Raw genomic sequence first — 24,554 nt, 5'->3', positions numbered from 1 at the left:
GTTTGTAGGCGATATCTACACGTACCTATATTATGAGGACGGGACTGTTACTCACGGGGGTAATGGCTGGCACAGGCAAGAACCAATAACAGGATGTCGCTGAAATTTAACGTTAAAGACCTCATCGTAAAAGCAAGGGCGAACGTTGGCCACTTAATATATGGAGGCCCTTAAGAAAACAAGAAGACGCCCAATAACGGCTATAGCGAGTAGTCTGGATGAGCTTTGCACTGCGTCGAGTTTCCACTGTTGTAATTCCTCCAATAGTTCGCTGCCCAGTTAACGCGCCAATTTACGTTTCTAGTATTGGTTGTAAATTCATCTTCAAAAGCTGTTACACACGTTAATTCGATAGGGTCGAACATTAGTGGTATAGTACCTTTGACAGCCGGGTCGAGCTTTGGCCTAAACGCCAACAAGCACTGATAGATATTGACAAACATAACGCAGATCTTAAAATATAATAATATAGATAAAAAACTATACGGTACGCTTCACACTGATCAAGCTATGTATCAAATCCTTTCAACATACGGTGAGTATACTCGAAGTTCTGTAAAACGACGACGACCTTCTCAGCCACATAATGAGCTCAATGCCATTGGCTAGGCAGACACAATAATTCGATACGTTATAATAAAGTGGCTGAAATTTTACGTAAAATTGCACGTAAATCTGGCATCATTTGGAAGTTTAACCAAAACAGTGGATCAAACCATTCGATAAAAGAAAGTATTTGGAGTTTATCTAATATCACAGATATACACGATTCTATTAGAAGTAAGGGCACCTCACCAGATGCTCCTTAATGCTTACAACTTTGGGTAGAATATATGTGGCGATATATGTGTGTACGAACTGTGCAGGTAACTTTTCTCTTAACATATTCCGCATTAGTTAACAATGTAATGCTAATCACATGAGCAAAGTACCGTTCTTACAAGTTTTTGCCATTTTTTTTTTAAGAGCACTCCCAAAAACTGCTTGAAAATATGCTATGAACAAACCTATATGGCTTCGTTTGCTTAGTTTGCGAGACAGCCCTTCTTAGAATTGCCGAATACACATACTTTAGTCTTTCAGAGCTCGAGAACCAGCCATCAAGTTCAGCTGACTCGCCGTTTAGCTGCTGACTATTCAGGTGTAGTTAAGTACTCTCTTTCGTTCGATAGGTAAACATCACACTGTCGTGTAGAAATCGAACAGCTGGCTATCTTTCGATCATTTATGGGTTGGTCATCTTAATGGCGATACGAATGGTAAGGAAAAAGCCAAGGGAGTTAACCCAAGCTACTCTAACCTTACATGGTTTACGCGATGGCTCCTCGAAACGAGAGGTGATAGGTGGTGCGCGAAAATCTCAGCTTAGTTCGTCGTCAGCTATAATCGAAACAACAAACACAATAACAGCAGCAGCGGTAGTAGCGGCATCAACATCAACAACGACATATTTCCGCCTTCGGCGAGCACCCGAGCGTTCCTTTCACGTTACCTTGTTGCAGGACGATGGGCGCAACAGCTCGTTTAGGCCAAAGAAACAGCAACAACCTATGGAAAAGCTAGTAACCACCCAGGTCGAGGATTGTCACGCTGGTTTTCGCGACGGATCCAAAAAGAGCTATATTTGCACCTGCATCTAAGCCTGGAGGGATAGGTCACGACAATCGCATCGAGTAACTGCAGTCGATCAAGGGCAACCTTCTTTTAACGGCAGTTCATCTGAACTTCTGATGCGGAGCCGGTAACACTTGACGGATACGCTGTGGACGTGCATCTTAAATAGCTAGGTAATTATCTGGCCTAGCTGGCTCAATATGGCCGCCTGGAAGAGGCACTGTCCCGTGAGAATTAGATTGTGGTTAGCATTTGACAGCGTACCGTGTCAAGCGAAACTCATTCTTATGACCCGCGCATAGGCCAAGTCCTCACTTACCGCTAAATGAGCTGATTTCAAGGATCGTAAGGTAAGAATTTCGCCATTGTGCCGAATGTGATTAAAAGATTTACTGAGAAAACTGTCAGGGTACTGAGCTACCTAATTGGAATTGTATGCACTTGTGCAAAGATACAGGAGAAGAGCGTAACTGTAGAGCAGAGCGATGAGAAAAGTAGCTGCCGTTTCGAAACGCATGAGAATTTGTATGAATGTAACATTGAGAGTACGCTTATTTATTTCGAAAAAAGATCTATCTAAAGGAGGCTGATATAGTAGATCTTCGAAGCGTTGAATCATTTTATCATTATTGAATCATTCATCACAATTTATGTTATTGACACCAGAATAGATAAATTTACTTGAACGACACGTGTGTATGGGCTAAAGTTATTTTCGCGTTCAACGAGCATATTCAAATCGAAGCAATAGAAAACTCTAATGAGAGCATCTCTAACAGCGTCAAGTTGTCTGTCAATCACAAGTTCCTTCGAGAAGCATTTTGCAAAAACTTAGTTAGTAATCATAAATTACGAGTTACAGCACTTGACGTTTTACATCCTTATGATGAATTCTCTAACCAAAGATTTTCACTAAAATCACCAGCAAATAGTAACTATCCGCATTCGTTCAACGGGCAATTTGGTGGCCGGCGAAATCTCTGTATCACCTTGCATGACAGTCGCCAGTGGTCACTACTACAGATATACGCCGGATTAAATGTATTCTTCCATTGTTGAAACCGCTTTCTCCAAGCATCGATTTCCTCTGCGCCATATTCGACCTATTTTCAATCGATCGACTCCTTGTAGGCCAAGCAAATACTTGCTGGAACCCACGTTACCATTTTCCCGACCCCACATTCTGATTTGTACAGATCAAAATTCATCTTCCGCTCTTCATCGTACCATTCCCGCATTCGATAACCGTGTCTGGATTAACGAACTCAACTTAAATACCACCAAATGATAATGCGTTTTTTATGGAAGATAAACGCTCTACTCTCTTATCGTTTTGTTCATCTGTGCTATCTGGCCTATGTAGGCGTGCAGTCATCTGAAAGGGTTCAATAGTCCACACTTGTTCCTTGTATGTGACCGAAATTCGACCTCCGTGCATGGACTAGGCTAATACACGAATCAGCATCATCATCACTTTCGAGGAAAGCCCGTAATCGCAACATATTAGATGAAACAATAGTATGATATGCGATAACAATAAGTAGTTCATCTACCCAGTGACGGCCAGTGTCCTTAACGAGGAACTCATTTGAGTTCCTCGTTAAGAAAGAAGGACAAAGGAAAAAGTCGCAGATAATCGAGAATCTACGCACCAATCTGATGAATTATTGACAAAGAGAAAAATACTGCACATGGAAAGCTGATGGGGGCCGGGAAGTGGAGGTCTCTCCGCTTCGGATAGAATAAACAACTGACAAAGACGCCGTGTTTACACGTTACTCCTCGCACAATTGCTAAAGAGTCGCCACGGCCTTTTTTTGTGACATCCTTTTTTCAACAACGGAGTCAGATGAGCGGTTGGGCCTATTAGCTGTCTTTTGTCGACAAAGAGAAGCTGCGGCACGAACACACGCTACAACTTGTGTAAAATGAAGAAAAACTATGTAATGCGACTTTGACCAAGGAGGCACTATCGTCTCTGTCGTCTTGTTGCTGCTGCGACACTGTTTCTGATTGGTGTTGGGAAAAGTACGTAGTTGATTTCAGCTTAATACTACCGACGACGGCTTATTTAAGTTGGCGGAACTCCAGCACGATCTGTTAGTCGTCCCCGGCCTGATAATGTTGATTATCTATAGTGGCCAATAGAACAGTATGTTGGCACTTTATGGCGAATGCTACAAAAACGCACGCCGCCATCGGCTCTAACGAAAAGTGTCATTGCCAGTCTAGAAAAACAGTGGTTCATATACATGGACAACGGAACGCCGCTAGCCGATTGAATTGATAAATGGCCTTTTCCGTTGTACGAAGCTACATTAGCTTCTGTATCTCCTCCTCATACTATTGCGATTAGCAAAAGTCGATGGTGTGTGATAATCGGCGCTTAATAACAGCCCATTAAATGAAAATGTCCGGTTCATGTCTATTGTCATGACAAAAGCAACCTCGCATTCGCGCCGGCCATCTCTTCAGAATAGCATTCACGGAGTGCCAAGATACCATTAATCGCTGCTGTTCATGCTGATATCCTTCGAAATAGAAGCCTCTTCTTACCCCCCTCCCCTCTCCTCAAGATGCGAACGGTTAGCTTCTCTCTAAAAGCGCAGAAGCACCGTAGACCCTGACCTATGCATCAGTTAAGCTTGGCTTCGTGGTCCGTTCGAAGCTTGCTATTCATTACTCGTGCACTGGATGGTAATGACGAGACCATTATGGCACAAAATAGCAAATAGAGTTTCATCTCAACGTGTCGAGGGGCCATCGTGGTCAACGCTGATATCATTAGGTTTAAGCGTATGCCGACAAAGGAACACTTAACCAGAAATCTCTGATGCTAGAAGGACGTCTTCAGGAACAGGAGCTCGACGAAATTAAACCTCTTAGGAAAGTGACGTCGCTTTGACGACTAGCGCAATGTAGCGTCGGCAGATAAATCGCCAAGTAGCCAGCTTACGCTCATGTCTTCCATCAGACCCAACCTGGAGTTGGATGGTCACACGGAGAGTTTCTATTGACGAACCCAGTGCGACACTCTCAGTGACGCTGAGCGGTAACGATGTAAACAGCAAATACTGTTGAGGAATACATGGAACCGGTAGGCTTGGCCTGAGCTGTCTCTGCTAGATTTCCTGCTGTTCACTTTTTCTTCTGAAGATTCTCCAACAAACATCTCGTCCAAGTAAAAGAACTTTTGAGAAAGGAGGCAAATTAAAGAGTTTTATTCGACGTTCTACTAGCTGCTTGCCAGCAAGTATGAGGGTGCGACAAAAGAGCACCACCACGATACTTAAGGGAAAAAAGAATATGGAAAATAGCTTTTTAGTCAAGCGTCGAAGCCGTTGCCGTTGTATTTCGAGTGTAGTGAATATAGTTCACGGATAGGCCTTTGTATTCCGCCGGCAGTGTTTGGTACTATCTCTCCGGCCTGCGCAGATATTTACCTTACTCCAAACACTAGGATACCGTAAAAAAGAAAAGCAAATCTATTTGTTGATGGAAACGTTTTTTTTTTACCTGCGGCCACAGTTGCGACTGTCGATGCTAGCCGAACGTTATCAACGGGCTAAAAGTGTAGTAAGTAAAATAGAGAGTATAGCTCTATTTCTATTGGCCTAGCTAATATCAGTAGATGTTGCTGTCAACACATGCCGTGTGCGTGTTTCACTCTAAGACGGATATCAGCGGGCTGAGCGCGTTTTCTGGGAAGACCTGGATGACCACTAAAATTCCGTATAATTAGCACTAATATATTGAAGACTGCCAGATGAACAAACGCCATGTCAGTCATCTTGTTATTTTTACATTTACAATTATTGGATATCGTATTCATATTCTAAGACGCTGAGATCCTCTTAAAACAAACGTCTCAAAATTTTTATACTATTACTACTGATTAATACTGCATGTTAGCTAGAATAGTTTCTACTCTTGATATTCGTATAAATAGAAATATACTCTTAAGGGTACGGTATGACCAGTTTCTCCAAGAACTTTTTTTGCCTTAAATAGACGGCTTCAATTTCCAGGAACCTTCGGTTTAAATGGATTTGATTGCTCTGGTATGAACTGATGATCACACTGTAGTGCGATCGTGTGCCAGCGTTCACTGGTATATATACAGCCCCTGGGCCAAAAGCCTCGTATACTGCGACTTTTGCCGTAGTCCATTTCGTCTGCCTGTTAGAATGGTCCCACTCATCCAGCCGACCCAACTAATATGAACTCAATAGTTGAACCCCCTCGTTTAAACAGTTAACGTTAAGCACATTCGGGGAAAGAGATAGACATGCAGCGAAAGGAGCCCTGAGATAGACATGCAGCGAAAGGAGCCCTAAGATTTTTCAGCTCCGCAGAATATTCTGACCGCTCATCAGCAACAGCAGCCGCTCTACCTGGTCGCGTCGTCCGTCCCCCGTAAATTGACGGATAACCCAGACCCGTGCTATCCCATCTGTGAGTTTCGCGGTAAACAGCTGAAAGCAGTTTACGGGCAAGGGAAAGAGAGGTCGTCCTTAAGATTTTCACGCTTGAATTTCCATTGTTGATGCTGTTGATGGCCGTTCCGGATTACAGTCTTATGACTACTGACAGCGCATGTTTAGTCATGGAATCGTTTATAATGGTGTATTTAGCTAGACCCGGCTATATATATATCATGACTATGAACGTAACAAAAATGATTAACTTTTAACTTATATCTACAAACATACGTTTATAATCAGGAAGGTGGTGTTTGATAGATGGCTGGTGTCAAGTTTTAAGAGTGTAGGAGCGCCTATGGCAGGCAGAACATATATCGCCTGCCAATTTAACGGAATTGCTAGAAAGCAAAGACTTGAGGTTTTCTGAAATGCGCGCGTATTTTCAATAACAATTGCGTAGCGCCATAAGTAACAGCGAGCTTATTTTCTGGAAATTTAAATTTGCGTTTAGCATTGGTCCTTAACAAAATTATAGCATGATAGAAGCAGGCACTTACGTAAATTTATCTTCTCGGGGAGGCATGACTCTATACAGCTTTGTTCTTCAGCCATTTTTTCCTGCCTTGATTCTTTTTTTAGAAATACTATTCCACACGGTGCATATCTAATCCCACAAAGTTTCGAAACGCGACGTCAACTTCAGCTATCAATGATCCATAAAGGGGCATACACGCATAGAATTATATCCTTATAGAACCTTTGCGATCTGTCAGAGTAGCTGGGTAGGCATAACAGCATTTCAGTAGTCACTATGCGTATCGAGTGCCAGCCCGATAAGCTGAATTTTGGCGAAGACGCGCGCCATCGGAGCATGTTCTCCTCGGCGTAGGCTAGACTTTTATGAGCCTAACTCAAAGATATAGTCTTGTCATCGTATAATAGCTAAAGTTGGCGCCATAACTGTTGTTGTTGTTGCGGCCCCTCAGGTCGCTGCCACACAATATTGAAGTCGTTTTCTTTGTCGTTTTTTTTTTCTTTTTCTCGACCTGTTGTTGTTCTCGTTACCGTTGTCGTCTCTGGCTGTGGGTATTAGTGACTTTTGGGTGCCTATTTGAAGTTCCTCAGCGGGTCGTTCGTCTGGGCGGGATCGCTCAGCCGAAAAGGCAGTTAGTCACAGGACCGCCACGAAGCAGCCGTGATTCATTCGTTACTTAGCAGTCAGGCTACAGCGGCTTCCAATGTTGGCTTACTAGTAGACCTTCTAGTAGTGGCACTAGGTTTTAACGGCAGAAGCCGTATGCTTCTTTATTAATGATTCTTTCTCCATAGTCAATTTGCTGCTTTGATGTGAGAGGCGGGATTGGCGTGGCTTAAATTGGAAAAAAAGGCCAGGCGCGGTAATCGAAAGCCCAAGTCGTCGTCAACAGCAGAAACAACAGTGATCGACCGCTGCTGTGGATCAGCTGAGCAGGGTAATTGTACGTTTTGTATCGGCGCACGAATCAACGAGAACTTGTGAATAGCCGGCAGCAGCAGTAACAACAACGACAAGCTAAAACGGTAAACACAAAATTACTATGGAAATGGACGACAAGGTGGAAGTAGCTGAAGACGGATGAACTATCAAACGGTCGAAAGAACCTTCAGGTATTCAGGCTTGTTGCCGTCGCTGTTTACGCTATTACCGACCGATATTGAGTCGGATCTCGTAGAAGATGATCGGGGGTTGTAGAATACATGGGAGTACTATGGCGCGTGCATCCGTGCCGTGGGGCGCACGTGGGGCCCGCTGAACTACATGTTGAAGCAATTTTCAACGAGAAGGGAAGGTGTGTTCTCTGATATGAGGAAATGAGGAAGCGTCTCCCAATTGTGAGTGTCAGTATGAGCGGAACTTGTGTCGAGTTAACTTAAACAAACCGCGTGGTGGCTGCGAGTCAATTCTTCCTTACTCTTAAGGTATATCGCATATGATCATCAGGAGTAGTACGGGGCCGAGGGAAGGAAACTTATCTCACACTGGAAGGATTGGCGTATTGTTAGTGTCTTCTTGATTAATACTTGCCACGATGTGATGGTGGAGTATTTACTTATGAAATTCAAGGTCACTTAGTGAGCTAAAGTCTACGTTCGAAACCCGTCATAGACAGTCACACGGTCGATTGATAATGCTATTAGGGGGTCAGCTTTCCTAAAGCAATGCCTAATAATACCGGACGAAAAGGACGTATTTTGCCAGCGAGCAGTCCGAACATGTAGGAGCTTCCGCGAAACCTTGCGCTCGTCCACCGATAAACAATTTAAGTAGAACTCCATCACTGACTACTTCGCATAGATAGTATGAATTACATTAGCTGATGTTCTTTATACGTATACTCAAGTCTACGACTTTAAGACCCCTTGCATTATAAAAAAAAACCGCATGTATCTTAAGCTGAGCATACTACTAGACTACAAGCTTAGCCTGAACAACTTGAATTATTGCTACACGGACCGGATTTAGGACCTTAAACAAACAAATTTTTTATGACGTAATGTAAACATGTCATATATATATATATGATGGTATAATTTGAATCGTTGTACTCCGCTGCTCTAGCCATCACTGAACTATGTCATGTACAGGGACAAGCCAAACCACAACGCATGAATTGAACGTGATGACTTTTCGAAGCGTCATTTCAAACAAAGATAGTTTCGCTCGCTGACGATAATCTCCATGATGACGGCCTGTATTCCGTTATTGCTATTGATAATTTGTGTTACGGCTGGTTTCGCGGGACGATAGTTATTGGCTTGAACGTTTAGGTCGTTATGGTCAGTATTCATGTAGGATACACAAACGTATAGGCGGACCTGCTAGCAGACGTTCGGTGGCTTTGCCAGACGTTTATCGTATGGATCATTCTAAACATCAGGTCCAGTTAAAGTTCACTTTCTCTCTAAGGGCACGGTTACCACAAATCGTGACGGCGATGATAAGTAATGTTTGTGTTGGGAGAAGCCAAAAAGTTCATCGTAGACTGCGTCTGTACCATGATAACAGCGCTAGCAGTAGCCAGCAGTCAGATCCTCCAACCAATGTACGACCCGAACTGCGAAGCTAAACACTCACCGATGGGTCTAAGGCGGGCAAACTTAAACTGTGGGATCAGCGGCCTTGAACGGCGGACGTCAGCCGATCAGCTAACGCTACGCACGAGCTGCCGATGACCGGCAAAGCTCTGTCGACTAGAGAGCGAATCTTAAACTTTTCACCACCACTAAAAAGCAAACAGCAATGGGTATGACGACTACTGCTTAAACTAACATCGGACGTCACTGGGTGCCGACGCTCGAGGTACAAGAGTTTCGGTTTTCGTTTACGACACATTCGCCATTGCCCTTACTTTGTAGCATGGGACTGTCTGAAGACACTCACGCCCCTTCTTATGAGCGAGTAAAACGAAATTGCTTTTATCACTGAATCGTATGCAGGGCGTCATTAGTCACTCATTCGTGGCCATTGTATATGCAAATGGACCTACTAGATTAATGGAGATACAAACAAATCCTGAGTCTAACCACATTTGATAGTGAGCTGCTTGGTATTGGTAACGTTCGATAATCATCATATAGTACATTGAATATAAATAATAGAAATGCAGCTTTATAGCATGGGGTCCGATCGGCAGTGAAGATCGAAGATAAATTGTTTCGACAAACGCCCGTTAGCGACGGAATGATAATGCATCTTACATAATCCGTAACAGTACATTCCTGATCTTCGAGCCGTTTGTTAATATAGCTATCCCGCGTGCACGTATGTGTATATAGTACGACGGAAACAAATTCGTCAGTATACCTGTGCCCCGTAAAGCTGGACTGCCATCTTGTCAAGGGTGAAAAGGAAGCATTCAACGTCGACGATAGTGAGTCCGTATTTCCTGTTCCATGCCGAGATACGTTTAATTGCTTAGACATATTTATAATAGAAAATAGAGAAGAGCAACGGTTGACTACCAGCGCAGCATGATATATCGCGTTAGCCGATCTAGGGAAGATACAAGGTCACAGGAGATTCAGACAGATCGAATCGACAGCTACCATTTCGAGCATCACTTTATATTTTTTATTTAACCGGATCTGCTTCGCTATGGCTTATTAGCATTACTATCTCTAAAGGGTCTAGAAGCAGTGGTGAGTGAACGCACGTGGTTAAAATTACCATGGCAGATAGCGGCTAAACGCTGAAATATATTCATCAGATCGTTCTCGCTTTTGTTCCATTTTATCATATAAAGAGTGACTCACAATCTTTCCTCTTGCCTCGTATGTGAAAGAAATTCTATCGGTTTGATCTACGTAGAGTGGGCCAATCTCTTAACATAACATGACATATCCTAAAAAACACCCGTATCGGGTAATGGAGTGAATTCATGTGACAGAATGATGATCTCTGATCGGATACTGTCAGCCGGAAGAGATGTCATTCTTATTTCGTAGAAGTCACTACTCATCGAAGCACCGATCCGCTTGTGGTGTCTGCCTGGATAAACAGATGTACATGTTCGTGTGTTCACTGAAATCTCGAGGTTTTGCTATGGGTTACCAGTCTCGAGAGTATCTCAGGTGGACTTAGCCGCTAACTGGCTAAGAATTCGGATTGGGTACTTGATCGCTCTGGACACAGTCAAAGTGACGCTCGGTCAGACGTACTGTGACATCCATAATTGACCCCTACTTTCTTGATCTAGCTTTTCGATGCTAAGCGATCGATCATTACGAATATGACGCTGACGGATGTAAAGCGACGAGTGAAATCGCTTGTTGAACAGGATACTGTTGCCTGAATCGTTTTTGCGAACGTGTGCCTTTTAGGCCTGTACATGAAATCAAAAATTAATAGCGCCCAAAATCTCGTCACGTCTCGGTATATTATAGCGTATTGCAAAAATGTACATGTTAAAAAAAAAACGCTTAATTAATTTTATGATAAACATTTGTCGATATCTCTCGACAGGCCAGGCATGCTGGGCATCGTACCATATACAACAACCAACATCGTAATGAACAAGCAGGTAGTTTTAAGTTATAAATAGGTTCATGCCTATCGAAGTACTAAATCGATGTGGGGCGTTGATCAGTGGAAAAGAACAGCTAAGTTACACTTATATATGATATATGGTCACCTTTCCAAGGCAGTGGCAACAATTTCACGTGTTTTTAATTCGTCTGAAAATACTTCCTCATTAATTGAACTTGACATTAACTTGTAAAGAAACAAGAGTTCGCACTTGACGCGTAAGTACCCTTTTGCGCTATGCTTCTTTTGAGTACGTTTTTCATAAAAAACAGCGTGTAACACCCATTATTTGAATATGTTTTCTGAAATCACAAGACAGACAACAGGGCTGAAATGTTCAAGCACGAAAACACATCTAAGCCTTTTGTCTAATTAAGTGTTATGGCAAATTAACGATGTGATTACCAACCGTGATCAATAGGTACGTCAAAAATAGGCAGTGTCATAATTTACGAAAACTGTCTGACTGTCTTACTAAACGATATTTATCTTTCTAGCGTTATGTTTTTATTAAAATGGTTTATCATAGACGACTCAAACATGACGAGTATTAGTATTTTATAGAGCTATGTACACCATTGATTCTTTTATTGAACAGAGACTTTTATTGAACGGTGTTATCTGAGCGTTTTCTTTGTACTCAACACGGGCGGCGCAACTGCTACCAACCTCACAAGCGCCCCCTAACATTTAAAATATAGGCGCATTTCTTATGATACACGAGGTACCGATTTAAAGATCGTTAACCCGCTGAGCATTCGTCTGTATGCACTAAATGACTTTCAATTGGAATGATATTAAAGAAACGATCCACAACGTCGCGATTCGAAGTGATGATCAACACCAGTTCACCCCCCTCGTAGAGATGAAACTTAAAAAGTTAGAGAGAAAACGACAATTAGTGCAGAAGATAAAAATAATATATTGTAACGAATGTTTCATAATAATTCTAATAAAAAAAAGTTCTTCCAACGCACTATCATAGTTATTTGAAAAGCTACAGGCCTTTTATCAGCCAGAAGGTAGACATTTCGAATCTGTCGTTTGGTATTTGGGCTTCTAACGGAGACAGAGTTGAGACGAACCTCAGAATTTATCACTGCTTCATGAGTTGGGTCAGATTAGAACAGTTTTTCATTGATGCGTCGCAAAGGCGGAACTTCAGCCAACCCATAAAGCCATTCCAGATCGCAGAAAGGTGTGCTTCGTAGCTGAATAACCTCATCTAGCTGGAAGACCCTTCTGTATTGCTAATGAGATTTACTATCCCACTACGGTCGGTCAACCGGCTTTTCAGCTTACTCTATCCAACTTCCACAGTAGCAACCGCTGTAGAAAAACATACCCAACGGGTAACAAAGCAGGTGAGGGCGAAGTGCAAGGATGAACTTCACGTTAGAGCTTTACCAGCAAACCAGAACGGCTGGTTTTAAGCAACAGTTCATGCATAGAGTTCCAGAGTAACTGGGTCCGCCTATGGCCACTGGCCGGTCTGCTGATTCGTTACGATATCTACTCAGGAAATTCATCTGAGTGCTCGTGAAGGTAGTAATCTCTGCGGGGCTCGGGAGTACAGGAGGTGAGCTGTAGCAAAAAATCTGATTTCGCCTTCGCCCTGACTTAGCTCCGTGAGTACGAGAAAGCTCTGCACGAAAACAGACCGAGCAGAATAGATAGATCGAAATGGTTTATTTTGCAAAGTTCGCTTGTTGGGTTCTACTCGTAACAAAAGCACTTGTCAGTTTCGATGCAGCTCTGGCGCTACAGTAAGCTAGATAAGGGTCTCTTTTCGTTATTCAGCTAACAAAGCCAGCCTCTTGGAATCATCATCCCTAAACCCCCAGAAGGGGGAAATTCACAAGAAGGGATTTACACACAGACCTTCACGTGTACGCCTTTACGTGTAGGTGCGATGTAAACAGAGCATCTAGACCACCCCATTTCGTTCATTGGACAAGGTATTCTTTTTCTGCGAATAACTAGCTTTCTATTAGAAGACATAGCGTCGTACTATGTTGAATACCCAAACGAAAAAATTTCTTCCTTGGTTTATGAAGATTTACCAGTAAATAACACCTTTCCTGCTGAGTATAGATGTATGCTAACAGATACGAAATTCTATGGTGCGATGCAACGGGATAAACATTCCCAGTAGCCTTACTGGGAGAAACGACCACAAGCGATTCTTCCAGAAAAATTATATTTTCGATTCATCTGCATTTAGTAAGTTGCCTAGATGGCTGAATTAACACTAGAAACTTATTCATCTTTAACGGGTAGTATTCTAAACACTGGAAATATGTACATTGTAACAGCTTGCCCTACTAATCTAAACGGCCGATGTCAAAGTATACAGCGTTGGGTTTCACATTCGGTTGTACTGTAACAATCGACTGTAGAGACGAGAACAATAAAGGACAGAAGGAGGAGACGAAGTGCCCAGCAGAAGGCCTATCGAAATGAAGGATACCGCAGTTCACTTGCGAGGAAGTTCAACAACAAGGCGTCAAGGACAAACGTGTTCAACCAGCACAGCATAAGCGTCACCAGCTGCTGCAACAACCCCAGTATCGGAAACCCCATCACGGCTAGCAGGGTCTGCGCAAATAACGCTAATACCACTAGAGCACACCAAATCAGAAACAAAATGGCGAAGTAGGAGAAAGCGGGGCAGAGCCTCTAGAGTCATTGTTATTCCTGTTCCGGGCAGAGTAGTCGAAGAAAAGCACACGCGCTTTATATTGTCATTGTAGCGTGAAATTCTTGCATCCCGTCGCCACTAGAGGAACAATAATGGATGCCTCGTGTAGAAACGACAAGAACCGGGAGAACGGCTATCTAGCAAGGATTGGACATTCTACTGGTACGGATGAGGAAATGAAGCCAAATCAGAGCTACGCGAAAGGTATCTACGCAGATGGACAACAATACCCAGCTAAAGAACTCAAGCTAAATTAAAAGCTAAAATGTTTGGCTGAGCGGGTTTGCACCTCAATAGCTGTGAAAAATGCTTTTGATGAACTTGAGCGATGTTAAAAGATGTCTATTAAATACCTAAGACTACATAGGTGTTGAATTTTTCTCTTTAATATCGTGTGAATAAAGCAAACCCTTTCTAATTATCGCCGGTCGTTAATGTATTCGTTCTAAACATGCAAATCAAATCATAATGCAACAAAGCTTGTTCATGCCAGTTGCTCTTTTATATAAATTAATTTAAAAAATTTTATATAATAATAATTAAAAAAATGAGCAGCGAGACATTTAAACAATATTAGCGAAGTTGGTCGAAACCTACGAGTACGACAAGAAGCTGAAATTCTATGACAAAACGATCATCGACGGCGATACTCTTAAATATCCATAAATATCTAATAAAGAATTGACGATAGTAGGCTCTACGCATGTTTGCCTATCTAGAGGGTCGCTTTCCGACCTTCGATCGTTGAATCTGACGGCCATTTACTAAACAATGCAAACGCTGTTGCTGCTTCCTCAGTCGTGGTGATGACATCGATGATGAAGCAGCACGCGAATTGCACCGGTTGCGTCAGAGACGAAAAATCCAGCCGAAAGCAAATTGTCGACGAAGCTTGTTATCTAGTCTTAAACGTCTTAACGGAACTCCCGGGAAATCGTTGCTATATCTTTCGAAACATTATCACTGCGGCATCAGCTCTGCTGGCAGTGAGTGACGCCATCATCTCACTACTGGTTTTGGTACGGGAGCCCGAGCTAGTAACCCATACTAGTCGGGAGTGACTGTGTATCTGTGTGTTTGTGTGCATTTTGGAGATCTGCGTGTAGGTATTGTAACGTAGTCTTCGATCATCCACTCTAAACGAGTGTTCTCACATTGCTCGCTCTGTGGTGGTGCTGCTGCTGCTGCTGCCCCCAGATGGGCAAATCAGCCACACACAGCTCGACAGACGAACCCCTCGGAGGCCTTGTCCTTCCGCGACGATTGTACGGTCCACGTTACATAAAAAACACAGAAGTAGGCGTCGAAGTAAAGAGAAAGGAAGTACTTGTTGCTACCTTTTTAGCTGAGCCAACGGTCAACTAAGTAACAGACCTCGCCATGTGTGCATCGTTGCCGTCGTCCTGGTTTTGCGTTGTACATATACCCAGACAGACGAGGGCTCGAGAAACGCCAAGACGGACCCCCACGAAGCTGATGCGCGCTCGTCTCGAGATCTTCCCTTTTTCCTTCTGCGCCTCCTTTTTCTGCTCGTACTGTTGTTCGCGTCATACCTTCGCGCTGACTTGTACCGATACGTCCGCGAAAAAGTCAACAGCAAAAAGAGCGGCAACGAGAAAAACATCGTCCCTGGGGCATTCTTCGGGGTACCCTGCCGTGGCGCCCGTTGCTGCTGCTGCTACAGCAGCATCCACAGACAGCGAGTAAGCGACATCGGCGCGCCAGCAGTAAACCCAATTCAGGAGCGAACGAGCAAGTGAGCTAGTGACGACGACTAGACGCCTGTTGCTACCGCTTACATACTGTGGCTGCAATTCTCAGCAGGCTCTTTTCTCCGCTGTTCACGCTGGTTGGTCCTGGCCGTTCGTGGGTCGATCACCCGGTGGGTACCCCATGCTGTTAATGTCGATCGCAGCAGCTGCTCCTATTGCTGCTGGTTGTTCAGAGAGTGCTTCTGGAGAGGGTATTAACGCCCTTTCCCCCCGGGAGGCAGCAGTAAACACTACAGCGCACCTCGTCAACGCTGACTATTCCTGTCGTTCGTATTGGAGATAGTTATTGGCGTTTCTGCTCTCGTACGCATGAATAACCGTGTTTCGGCGCCCAGCAAGCACATTTCGCCGTCGGTTTCCGTCCGCTCTGGATGTTTCGACAGAACGTTCGACGACACCCATTGCTATATACCAACTCGACGGAGATCTGTTTGTATGATTTTCGATTAACGAAAATAGGCGCAGCACAGACTGGCATGAAATAGATTGATTGACTACGATAGAGCGCCGGTCAATCGGTCCGCTAAGGTGTAACTTACCTATCTCCATGTTTAACTGGTGTTGTGTTGACGATCGTTGACGAAGAAAGGATATACGCTCGCGCATATTCGAACCTGTTGTCTGTATTCTATGCGACGGTGCTTATAACTCGAAAGGATATTACACCCAAGCCGCCAATATCGACTGCTGTTCTAAACGATTTTGCCACGATAGAGTACTGATACCACTGAGAGCCATGCGGTGGTTTCTGCTTTTCACGCTGGCTATAGCCGGCGTCACGTCACAATCCGGCAGAATATGTGAACCCATTGAAATCGAATACTGTAGGGGTATTGGTTATAACGTCACTGGTAAGTACGAGACGTACATTACAAGCTATTCGTTTTATACGCATATATGTACACCGTGTGTAAAATACAGGTATCTTAGATACAAGTGAAGCTTGGTGATCAACTTGAGCTGAAAGGAACAACGAGCCTCTTGCATGCGTATAAGGGCGGATGCCACATTAGAATCATAGCTAACGACCTGGTCGCTATACATTTGAGAGCTTTTTTTTTTGTCCTTAGTCCGTTGTCCGTCCTTGTTACAGTGTAATAGAATTTATCGCACAACAACCTTGGGCTGACGGCGAAAAAGAAACGATACGATTTTAGATACCATTTAGCTAGTACGCTTTTAGTGTACCATTAGCTAGATACTGTGCAAGAAAGAGTTTGTGGTTGCCTCGATATTTTGTTTCGAACTTTACGAGCTGCAGTTCTTTTAGAACTTGAATAGCGAGCTGGTAACTATTTAGGATTCCCTTTAGCTGCATAATGACCGTCAACACAAAGAGCAGAGAAAGTTGTGTATAATTCTAATGTACCCTTTGACAAGCATAACAACATGACGACAAAGGCTTCGTTGCTCATTTGGTTAGCGGCCACTTTCCCCAGTTGACAGACACAAACAGAGAGATAGATAAGGGAAAGCTGCGCATTCGGCTGACGACGAGACACTTCACTCTCTAACATTAATTAATCACCTAACCTAGATAAGGCAAAATGGCACACAATTGCACACAGGAAATGCTCGAATATTTTCAACCGCGAATATGCGGCCACGTATTAAGCAACGCGAGGTGGAAAAACCAGGAAGCGCAGCATTTCTAATGTCTGGTCAGATGCTCTTAGTTTTGCCAATAATGCTTTGTTTATTTTTTAGTGTTGTTGTTGATTTATTGGCGCCGGCCTCACAGCAGACACTGCAGTCGTTTGTATTACCTACCTTATTCGATTTTATCATTTCTGTTCATGCTGATGTCTTGTACTCTCGAGGTTGCCTTTCTTCGTATTTAAATCTCCTATATAACACTGGCAATCTTTCCTCCTACAGGCATTTAGCCATGCACATCTTTAGTTGAGGGGCAATAGGTGTACCCGTATAGTCGCTCTGCTTAGTGTAGTCGTCAACTTATCGCCATTGCGATAATACACAGATGTACGCATATCTACACGTATCTATGTACACGGACTTTCTCGGGCATTGGCTCTGTTCCGCCATCTTTGCGCTCAGTGGCTCCTCGCGATCGGGCTCACCAGTCACCGGGTCGCCATCCTGGCGCTGCGTTCTTTTTTCTGCTGCTCGATGGTTGTTGATGGCTACGCGCAGTGACAAGGGGACGAAAACGACGACCACGGTTACGGCGATGGCTGGCTGAGCAGCTGAGTGATTGTATTTTTTTTCGCCTTCTTAACTGTGGTCTTTGTACGTTCGACTCGTGGTTGTGTTCGTCTTCGTTGATTTTTTTCTCCAGCTCATCCGCGCACTTTCGTTCTCTTCCGTTCCTGCTTCTGCTAGGGCTATTGCTGTTGTTGGTTCTGCGAACGTTGTGCTGGCCTTCTGTCTTCGTTTTAGCTGATGCTCGTCTTGATCTTGTGCTGCTGCTGCTGCTAGTGTTATTATTATTATTGTTGTTGTTGCTTTTAGTCGCAGCTCTTCGTCTTGCAGCTTAACGTAGCAGAACTGACAGCATCAGGACCGACGGCATCAGGACCAATAACAGCGGTGACTATAGCGCGCGCTGCGAGAGGAAGTCTCGTGTCCAAATCTTCTCATTCCATTATACTATCAGTATTGCTCATTCGATTTCTTACTCGTCAGCCGCGTACGACATGCCAGTCTACAGCTGACTGATGCTGCTGCTGCTGGCCACAACCGCTTACCGGCCATGGCTGGCGCTCCCCCTGTTGTGTGCTTTGACGAAGCTATTCGGCGGCATCCGATCGAGCAGGATTTGAGCGGAGGGTGCCGTATGCCAAAGTAGCAAAAATAAAGCCAGCAACAGCAGCGTCAGTCAGACCCGTGTCCAGTAACAGCAACAGAGATTAGCTTGTCTGCATGTGATGCATACAGAATGCACGGACAGTACGGGACGAGAGTCGGAGAAGCTTATGCTGCCAGCAGCAACAACGCAATCGAGTATCCAAGGCCAATTGTCGTTTCTGCCTTGCGCGGTACAAAAAGAAAATAGAAAAAAACTGCTGGGTCCCAACTTCGCCACTGCTACCAGCGGCATACAACGAAGCAGTTGGTCGATAGAACAGCCGCTACAGCATCACAACAGAACTGAGCGCAGAATTTTCTCGGCGCGCAGTTGGTACCGTTGCCGAAGTCTCGAGCAGCACTAACCTTAGGTAGTCTCAGCTGGCCTACGGGCCAGCAATCACAGTCGCGGCAACAGGGAGCATCAAGCGACTAGGTGAGTATAAAAAGAGCCCGACCAGGAGGAGGCATTCGGGTGCCCCTCGATGCGTTTCGATACAGAGGTAGAGAATGGATGGCACCCGACAGAAAAAGAAGCCCTCACGTCGTCGTTTTCGTCTTCGATTTCTGATGCATCTGTAGGTGGAGGTGGTGTGTTAACGCATCTATGGCGAGCACCTATCTTAGGCAGGCGCCCGGCTCTCCCAGCGAAAAAGCTATTATGTATTGGATCTTCGTATCGGGTTCGCTGATGCGTCCTAATGCTAGGCAATTCGTTTAACGTCGTTTAACCTCGTGGAATAGGGCCGGCTGGCAACTGTCTGTACTCAGTAACTAAAACGCTGTTGGTTCGGGACGTCATTGGGCTGATGACCGATGAACCGGGACTTCAGACGGAACCGGGTCAGCGTGCTAGCTCATCCGCCAAGCTTCCTCTACAAGTACACATATACAGTGATTATGAGCATAATCTGTAAAAGACACAGACTTCTTCTGCTGGGAGATTTATCTGAGGAAACGTTGCTTCCCTGGCAGAACGAATTAATGCAGTTCGTCGCTGGTCACTGCTGTAACCAGGGCTAAGGCCAATCAAGAAAACAGTTTAGCGACCACTCAGACACATAGACCTAAGTGTACATAGTGATGGACGGTGACCAGGTCATTTGGGGCCATCAGGCCATTCATTTTATGCATTCGACAGAGTTGGCGAACGCGAAGTCTTTATTTAGTTAACGGACTAGATGCACTCAGTTGACAATCAGACATCAGTATAAGCTAGCACGACGAATATGTCGACCATTGAGTCGAATTTCTCTAGAATTATTTAACAAACATAATCATATTATGGTATACAGAGGACTGTAGTCGGGAGGTTACGATAAAACTCGAATCGGTAAAACTTACTTTCGCAGTAACATGCTATCGAAAAGACCATGCGCATACTTTGACTTTAAAAAGAGTGCAAAATTGGGAATTTGATTTTTTTTTTTGGCTGAAAACAGAAACAAATAATGTTCGGATTCAGATCATTTGGTTAACATGTTTAGTCCAGAAGCGAGAATTACCTATAAGCATGAGTAACCGCAGACGATCTTTCATATTAACAACCGGGTTAGTCGGAGGAAAGTCCCTTGATAGAAATGCTAACATAGGATAACAGAAAATTGGGTAACAGATTCGCCTTCGAAAATGGGCTGATGCTTCCAGCGACCCAAAGACAATGTGGAGAACGCCTCCCTTCCCGGGCTGTGATCTTCTTCCGCTGATCGAACGTGACGAACCTGGCTCTATAAATCTAACCGGTTCAATATGGCCCACATGTGCGTCAAAGGTAGAGGAGTTTCGCACATGTGAGAACGTTTGAAATACTCGACTACGTTATTACCCTGGCGACACATGGGGGAAGTTTCATTCGCACATATGCTGCCACATAGGTTATTGTGTGGATCGGCTTCTTTACTTTTAACAGTGCCACAGTGAAATATTACAAGACATGAGCACCGGTTCTGATCTTGCCGACATCGCCACGCAAATCAAGGTTTCTCTTGTTCAGTAGAGAATGACGAATATATATATATACATACATCTTATTATGCGTCGGCAGTTGTGGCAAGGCACAGCGCAGTGAATCTGCCTTTCGCAAGGGATCCATTTTGTCACCGGTCCCATGCCGATTTCTATCTTCGTTATTACTAGATGATATTTGTATATGCCTTTATTTTGGTTGTGTGTCTATTAATAGCTGACTCCAGCATGTTGCTAATGTATAAGAACACAATGTATAATCAACGTAGCTAATTAACGTGCCCAAAAAATACGCATAAATATTCCATGCATGTATGGTGACCATGTGAAAGTTTGACAGCTAGCTTGTGGCTCATGTAACTGATAAGGTCGCATGGTCACTAGACAGAGGAAAACCAATTGAGACCAAGTTTTGTCCTAGCCCGCCTTACTTGTGCCTATGGATCAACCTTCAACATGCGCTCTGCACAACAACACAGCAGTCTGAACCTGAAAACATTCAATAATAATATGAATCATACTCTGTGTCGTTTCAGGTATGCCGAACTTTTTCGGCCATGAAGCCCAGGAGGAAGCTAGACAGAATTACATGACGTTTTCACCATTGATCAAGTACGGCTGCAGCTCACAGCTCGTTTTTTTTCTTTGCTCGGTCTACGTGCCAATGTGTACGGACAAGGTCCCAAATCCCATTGGGCCCTGTCGACCGCTCTGCGAATCGGTTCGGAGGTCATGCGCTCCCACCCTTCAAGATTTTGGTTTCAACTGGCCTGAGCAACTCAACTGTACGAATTTTCCTCCTGAAAACGACGGCGACCAAATGTGTATGGAAGGACCAGCACCAGATACGGCTGTTGACCCGCCCACGCCTCCGCCGCCACGCAAGACCCCTAAGCGGCCCAATAGCGTCCGGCAGAAGTCAACACATTATTGGAACAAACATTCGAACCAGTGCTCTCGCTTTCGTCAAGGGGACCGCTCGTATGTTTTCGTCAATGCGACCGAACGTTGCGGCCAGCTCTGTGATAGTGATTTGCTATTTTCAGCTAAGAACAAGCGTTTTGCAGATATCTGGATGGCCGTATGGACCGTGGCATGCTTCATGACATCGGCGTTCACTATCCTGCTTTTTTTTATGGACAGATCGCAATTTGAGATTCCAGACCGAGCTGTTGTTTACCTCTGCGTGTGCTATTGTGCTCAATCTGTTGGTTACTTTATTCGTTTACTACTCGGAAGGGGCGTTGCGTCCTGTTTCCAAGTGGGCGCCGTCTCCGTCCTCGTCCACCAGGGCCTGCAAAGCTACTACTGCTCATCGGTGTTCGCCTTTCTCTACTATTTCAATAACGCGGCGTCGATGTGGTGGGTTGTAGTGACAATAACGTGGTTTATGTGTGTCCCGTTAAACTACCCGCCTCAGCAAGTACAAAGAAGGATGGTTTCTCTCCATTGTGCCGCATGGATTATTCCAGGGTTTATGATGACTGCGATCCTCGTCATGCGTGCAGTGGACGCTGAAGAACTAACCGGTGTTTGCTACGTTGGCAATCAGAACCGTGACACTTTGCTGGCGTTCGTCATTCTGCCACAGTTGTCCTGTCTAATTCTCGGCTGTGCCTTCCTGATCTGCGGTGGTGTAACGTTGTACCGACGATGGCAGTCAGAGACCCCAGCGAAAAGTTACAGCAGTTGGTATAATCCGGAGTCTCGGACGTGGATCTTTGCCCTTCTCTATGTGATACCAGCATCGTGCGTGCTTGGCGTGAATCTCTACGAGTATATTTATCGCGACTCGTGGATACTAAATCAGAATGGGCCGATTTCGCGGCCGCACGTCGAGTGCTTTGTCTTTAAGATGTTTATGAGCGTTGTAGTCGGTATCACTGCCGGTCTATGGACGTGGTGTTCCAAAGCTCCGATGCACGATCAGTCTGTGAGCAAAACGGGAGCGCCCCCATTGCTCGTAACTACGCCGTTCCAGCATCAACCGATAATGGTACAGAATCAGTATTTCGTACCCGAGCATCTACTGCATCAAATGCAGCAGCAGCAACAACACCAGCAGCATCAATATCATCAACGGCACACCGTCTTGTGATGGATGGGTTTCTATTGTGTCCCGTATACAACCTTAATGCAACAGCAATAAAGCTCATGCGATCCTGTGTGTGTTGGACACTACATTATCACAATCGATTGTTAAGCACGGCCAAAACCTAAGCCCTAGTTCCTTAAACCATTAAGTTCATATGATCGGCCTATTCTAAAGACGTACATCTTTCTCCCCGTTGCTAGAGGACCTTTAGGCATAGAGCCGACCACTGTTTTTGCCACAGCCTGTGTTCATTTAAAAACTGTTGAAGTATTTTGTCTAAATAGCGCGGTGTACGTTTCGATATCAACATGTCGTGCAGCAGACTGTTCATTTTCCCGTTGAGCAACGATGTAATCTTTTGACTTTATCTGGTTGCGTTAAACCGAGAAAGTGCACCCCTGTGAATTTCCTTTACAATATATTGGGTCACAAATACACGGTTTTAAACACTTGGTAAACTCCATACAGACTAATTATTTATGCAGAAAGAGCGAGACGTAAAAGATGAAGTTATAATGCATGCATTAGGCTGTTGCAAGCCAGCCCGACAGATGTTGAAATTGAACGACTTATAAACTACGCGCCGCTAGCTGCGCGTAGTTTTTATAGTTCGCGAACTTGTGAGTGCAAACCGGTTGAGTTTATTCCGGGAGAAATGAAAAGGAAAAACATTCTTTAAGACCAAAATTAACGCCCAATGGTCAAGTTTTTGTCTCTCCAAGGCATACCGTTGCAGAAATTCGTTGAAGATTGGTGAGAGCCAATTAAGCACGTGAGTCTTGAAGGCCAGCGAGAAAATCATTACATGTCCGGACCCGAAGGGCAACAACGCATTGCCACAATCGAGAACCCTTCTCACGAAAGTAGAGCTTGAGGCCTAAGAGCTCCGAAGTCCGTCACGTTTGCTGATAGCAGCCTAATATATGCTGGTGAATGGAACAGACCGAGATTACCTGGATAGATGCGTACACTTTGATGAGGGCAGTTTGTGCACAGACATCATTACTCCAGGGTTTACTCGATTGGTTTCAATCAAGCTCAGGACAATCTGGTCCTGTTTTCAATTCTATCTTCGCCTTAATCCCCCTCGAAACTTGTACATAAATTAAATACCCACTATATTGATGGCTGTTACAGCGCTGAGTAGCCATTATCTCCTTGTATTTACTCTTGACTAGACGTCTTGGCCTCAACTGGCTAATACACATTTCATGTTACGCAGTAACATGCACTTGCGTTTGTATTTGCTATTGCCATCGACGGACCCCAATACCCACTGAAATCTGTTTCTCGATATCCCTTTATATACATATGTACGCGGCATCATTAACCGTGTTATTTTCAAAATGTAGTCATTTGCGAGTACCTGAGAGCGCGTTATAGTGCCATAAACTCGTAAAAAGTTCAATCTATGCACAACGAAGATTCGTGTTTAATCTAGGTACTTCAGTAGTCCTGAAATAACGATTTCGCGATGGAGTTGGGACTAGGTTGATTACAGGGTAAAGAAGCAATAGACGTTGTTGTATTTCTTTTCTAAGTCCACGCTGGAAAAAAGCTGGGAAGAGAAAAAGGAATACAATTGCATTGAGGAGTAATCTGCAGTACGATACAACGGTAGAAATACTGCTTCTTTTTGAAGAAGTACCCCAATGCGCTGAGATGACATGCAATCTGGTACATATGATAACACAGTAATGTATTGAAACTCGTGCAAGTAGGAATTTTATGAATGGCTTGTGAAAAAAATAACGCACCAATAGCGGTAACAACACTTTTCATGTTTGTAGCTGATAGACCAAAAGAGCTACGTTTGTAAATTTGTGTAAATATTCTGTATTTAATAATAAATTAATAAAAATCTAGACAGAATACGAAAAACGAAACAGTAAGGGAATAAGAAGAGAAAAGAGTACCAATTAGAAAAAGTATGTAAGAAATATGTAAATAAAATGGATATTAAGTTTATATAAGAAATATTGCTGTCGTTCTTCTAAGCCGGTTTACTCTAGGTAAAAACATCATGAGGTACGATGCAATAACGTCGCGTAAGATCGTGATAGGAACATTTGTACTTAGTAGTCTCTTTCGGCTATACGTATGACGGAAG

The 24,554-nt window shown here is 44.0% G+C and overlaps 2 protein-coding genes across 5 annotated transcripts in view; one reads left to right on the top strand and one right to left on the bottom strand.

Annotated features, from left to right (window-relative positions):
• The window catches only part of LOC111246790 (uncharacterized), a 96,213-nt gene that overhangs the window by 27,377 nt on the left and 44,282 nt on the right, over positions 1-24,554 (bottom strand). The gene's annotated exons all lie outside the window — the stretch shown is intronic.
• LOC111246791 (frizzled-4-like) lies at positions 1,407-24,421 on the top strand. Of its 2 annotated transcripts, none has more exons than XM_022796972.2 (2): positions 1,407-1,964; positions 20,886-24,421. In XM_022796972.2, the coding sequence occupies exon 2, from the start codon at positions 20,888-20,890 to the stop codon at positions 22,445-22,447; it is 1,560 nt and encodes a 519-aa protein (XP_022652707.1). In that variant the 5' UTR covers positions 1,407-1,964; positions 20,886-20,887; the 3' UTR covers positions 22,448-24,421. The 2 variants fall into 2 exon arrangements, with proteins under 2 accessions (XP_022652707.1, XP_022652706.1); XM_022796971.2 differs by lacking the exon at positions 1,407-1,964 and adding an exon at positions 15,822-16,427.

The sequence above is a fragment of the Varroa destructor genome, unplaced genomic scaffold, assembly GCF_002443255.2.
Source record: "Varroa destructor unplaced genomic scaffold, Vdes_3.0 BEIS01000003.1, whole genome shotgun sequence".
NCBI lineage: Eukaryota > Metazoa > Arthropoda > Arachnida > Mesostigmata > Varroidae > Varroa > Varroa destructor.
This window is presented reverse-complemented; position numbering and strand designations above follow the sequence as displayed.